This window comes from Raphanus sativus, chromosome 2 (assembly GCF_000801105.2).
Source record: "Raphanus sativus cultivar WK10039 chromosome 2, ASM80110v3, whole genome shotgun sequence".
In the NCBI taxonomy this organism is placed as follows: domain Eukaryota; kingdom Viridiplantae; phylum Streptophyta; class Magnoliopsida; order Brassicales; family Brassicaceae; genus Raphanus; species Raphanus sativus.
In genome coordinates, this window is record NC_079512.1 from 1,331,040 (window position 1) to 1,333,408 (window position 2,369).

General features: G+C 34.1%; 1 protein-coding gene across 1 annotated transcript; it reads right to left on the bottom strand.

Moving 5' to 3' along the window:
* On the bottom strand, nt 1-807 carry LOC130503736 (iso-A82775C biosynthesis cluster protein B-like). Its single transcript, XM_056998294.1, has one exon. The coding sequence runs from the start codon at nt 805-807 to the stop codon at nt 1-3; it is 807 nt and encodes a 268-aa protein (XP_056854274.1).
* Nucleotides 808-2,369: the final 1,562 nt, after the last annotated feature.

The window sequence follows — 2,369 nt, forward strand, 5'->3', positions numbered from 1 at the left end:
TCAAGTTCCGTCCAACCTTTTGAAGACAATATTTCTATTTTCACCACCGATTTTGGTTGTAGCATTGATTTCGTCCTTGGAGTCTATCGTACCCCAAAAGTCATAACCTAACCATCCGGAAGCACCCTTGCGGCTGGACAATTGGAAATCTGTGGGTGTGCCGGCGTTCAATTTAATACGACCCCACGTGGCTGAAGGTGAATTCTTTGTTCCATAGGCGTCTACAGTCCATTTCCACGAGAAGGTGACTGATGCCCCCTCGTACAATCCCTGCGGAATATCAAGCCAGATCTCCACGCCTGGAGCTGGAGCATATCTGGGGTCAGTGAGCGTACCAGTGAACACAGCGCCGTGAAAGTGGTGCACACCCTTGGCTTTGCCTTGATTGCCTTCGCCTTGGAAGACTTTTCTCTCGAGAGCCTTGATGTCGGCCTGTCGGGAATGGACAATGAGTACATGTCCGTTTTCTTTACGCAGCTTTCTATGCAGCTCTTCGCTGATTTCGAAAGTAGGAATTGGCTTGTCCTCTGTAGGCTTGTGATGGTAGAGCTCAATCATTTTGTCGGTGAACGACTCGGCCATGGTGTGAATAAGGGCGACTAGGACGGGTTCGCCGATCTTGCAAATGAGAAGGACATCGCGGACGGAGCTCTCGATGTAGTTGCCGACGGACTGCCAACGTCGCGTCTGATCCTCCGGGCGATATGCGGTAGCGGCTCGTCTTAGAGAGTACAGGGTGCCGAGTACTGGGATATATTCGACTACGGAGTACGCGACCTCTTCGAGATTGGAGAAAAACTCAGACATGATGGTTTATATCTGTGTAAATGGATGATGATTTGTGAAAACTTCTACGTAAGGGGATATCCTTTTATAGGCCAAAAAGCTGATGAGCTGATGAAAGGCTTTTGCAATATATTTTTATATAAATATAAATAAAATAAAAGGAATCACGTTACATTAATTTCTACATCTTTTCACGACTAGATATAGAATATAAATAAAATCAAAGAAAATCTCAATACTGTGGACACATGTGTTGTGAGAGCATGTCAGGGGATCCTAACTTGTTACATATTATCGTGACTAGTACTAAAATGTTATTTAAAAAATTTAAAACTTCGGTTATGTGTGAATTGGGTACCTCGTTTTAGTTTTTCTTCTCGTTTTAAAATTTAAAACGTTACTATAGGCGATGTCTACGGGATTTGTTTGATATCTCGTTACTAATTCTAATATTGTATTTGATCTGAAGTTTAATTTGATAATCGAAATTTAAGTCAACCGTGTCTCTTTTGATTAGTTTAAATTTACGCGGAAACTTTTTTTGGGTTGGGATTACTAGAGAATAAAGTTTTGCCCTCTACGGTTTTGATTATTTCTTTTCATATCCTTGCGTCTTAGCTAGGTTGTTTCTAATGGAACATGATATTACACTACAAAAGAAGATATTGTTTAACATCATTTATGTTTAGTATTTGTATTATTTATAAATGAAGTAAAATAAATTTACATCACTTAAATAAGTGACAGAAAGTGGTGATGCGAATATTTTATATCATTTTATTACTAAACTAGAATAAGATCCGCGCCTTACGCGAGAAGAAGTTGTTCTTTTTAATATGTTCTGAAGAATTAAACAATAGTTCGGTTTCATTTGGATTATGGGTGTTCAATCCGGATATCGGGTTGGTTTTGGTTTGGTTCGGTTTTTCGGTATTTTGGTTAATAAAATATAACTACTATTCTAAATCTATATTTACTTCGTTTTCAGTTTATTCGGTTTTATACTAAAAAACATAATTATTTAGTTTGAGATCATATTATATGTTATACGAATTTTAGAGTCATGTTGTCAAAAAGTCATTTAACTAAAAGATATTATATATTTAAATAAAAGAATAAAAACAAAAAAATGCTTCTATCATCTAATAAAATAATTAAATCTAGAATTAATATCAAAACTCTAAATTTTGAAAATAAAAATAAAAAAAAAACAAAACAGAAGCATAAAGGAATTTTTTTTCTATTCTTCCATATTTAGTGTTCATCAAATTAATATGTATTCGATTGAACACAACTCTGTTTGTTTAAAGATAAAAAAAAAGTTGTAAAGAATTTCAACTAATTGTTGTCCATCAAATTTATAATATTTACTTCAATTTAGTTACTATTAAAATAAAAAAAAAAAAAAAAAAGACTAAGAAAATAAAAAGTCTCAGTTGCAGTAAATTGTTACTTAATTATAATTCAAGTGATTCAAGTGATTTACAAATTATAGTTATAGTTCAACTCATATAACAAATATATATTCATGCGTCGTTATAAATATATACATATTTACATGTTTTAGTTTAATCAGTTATAAA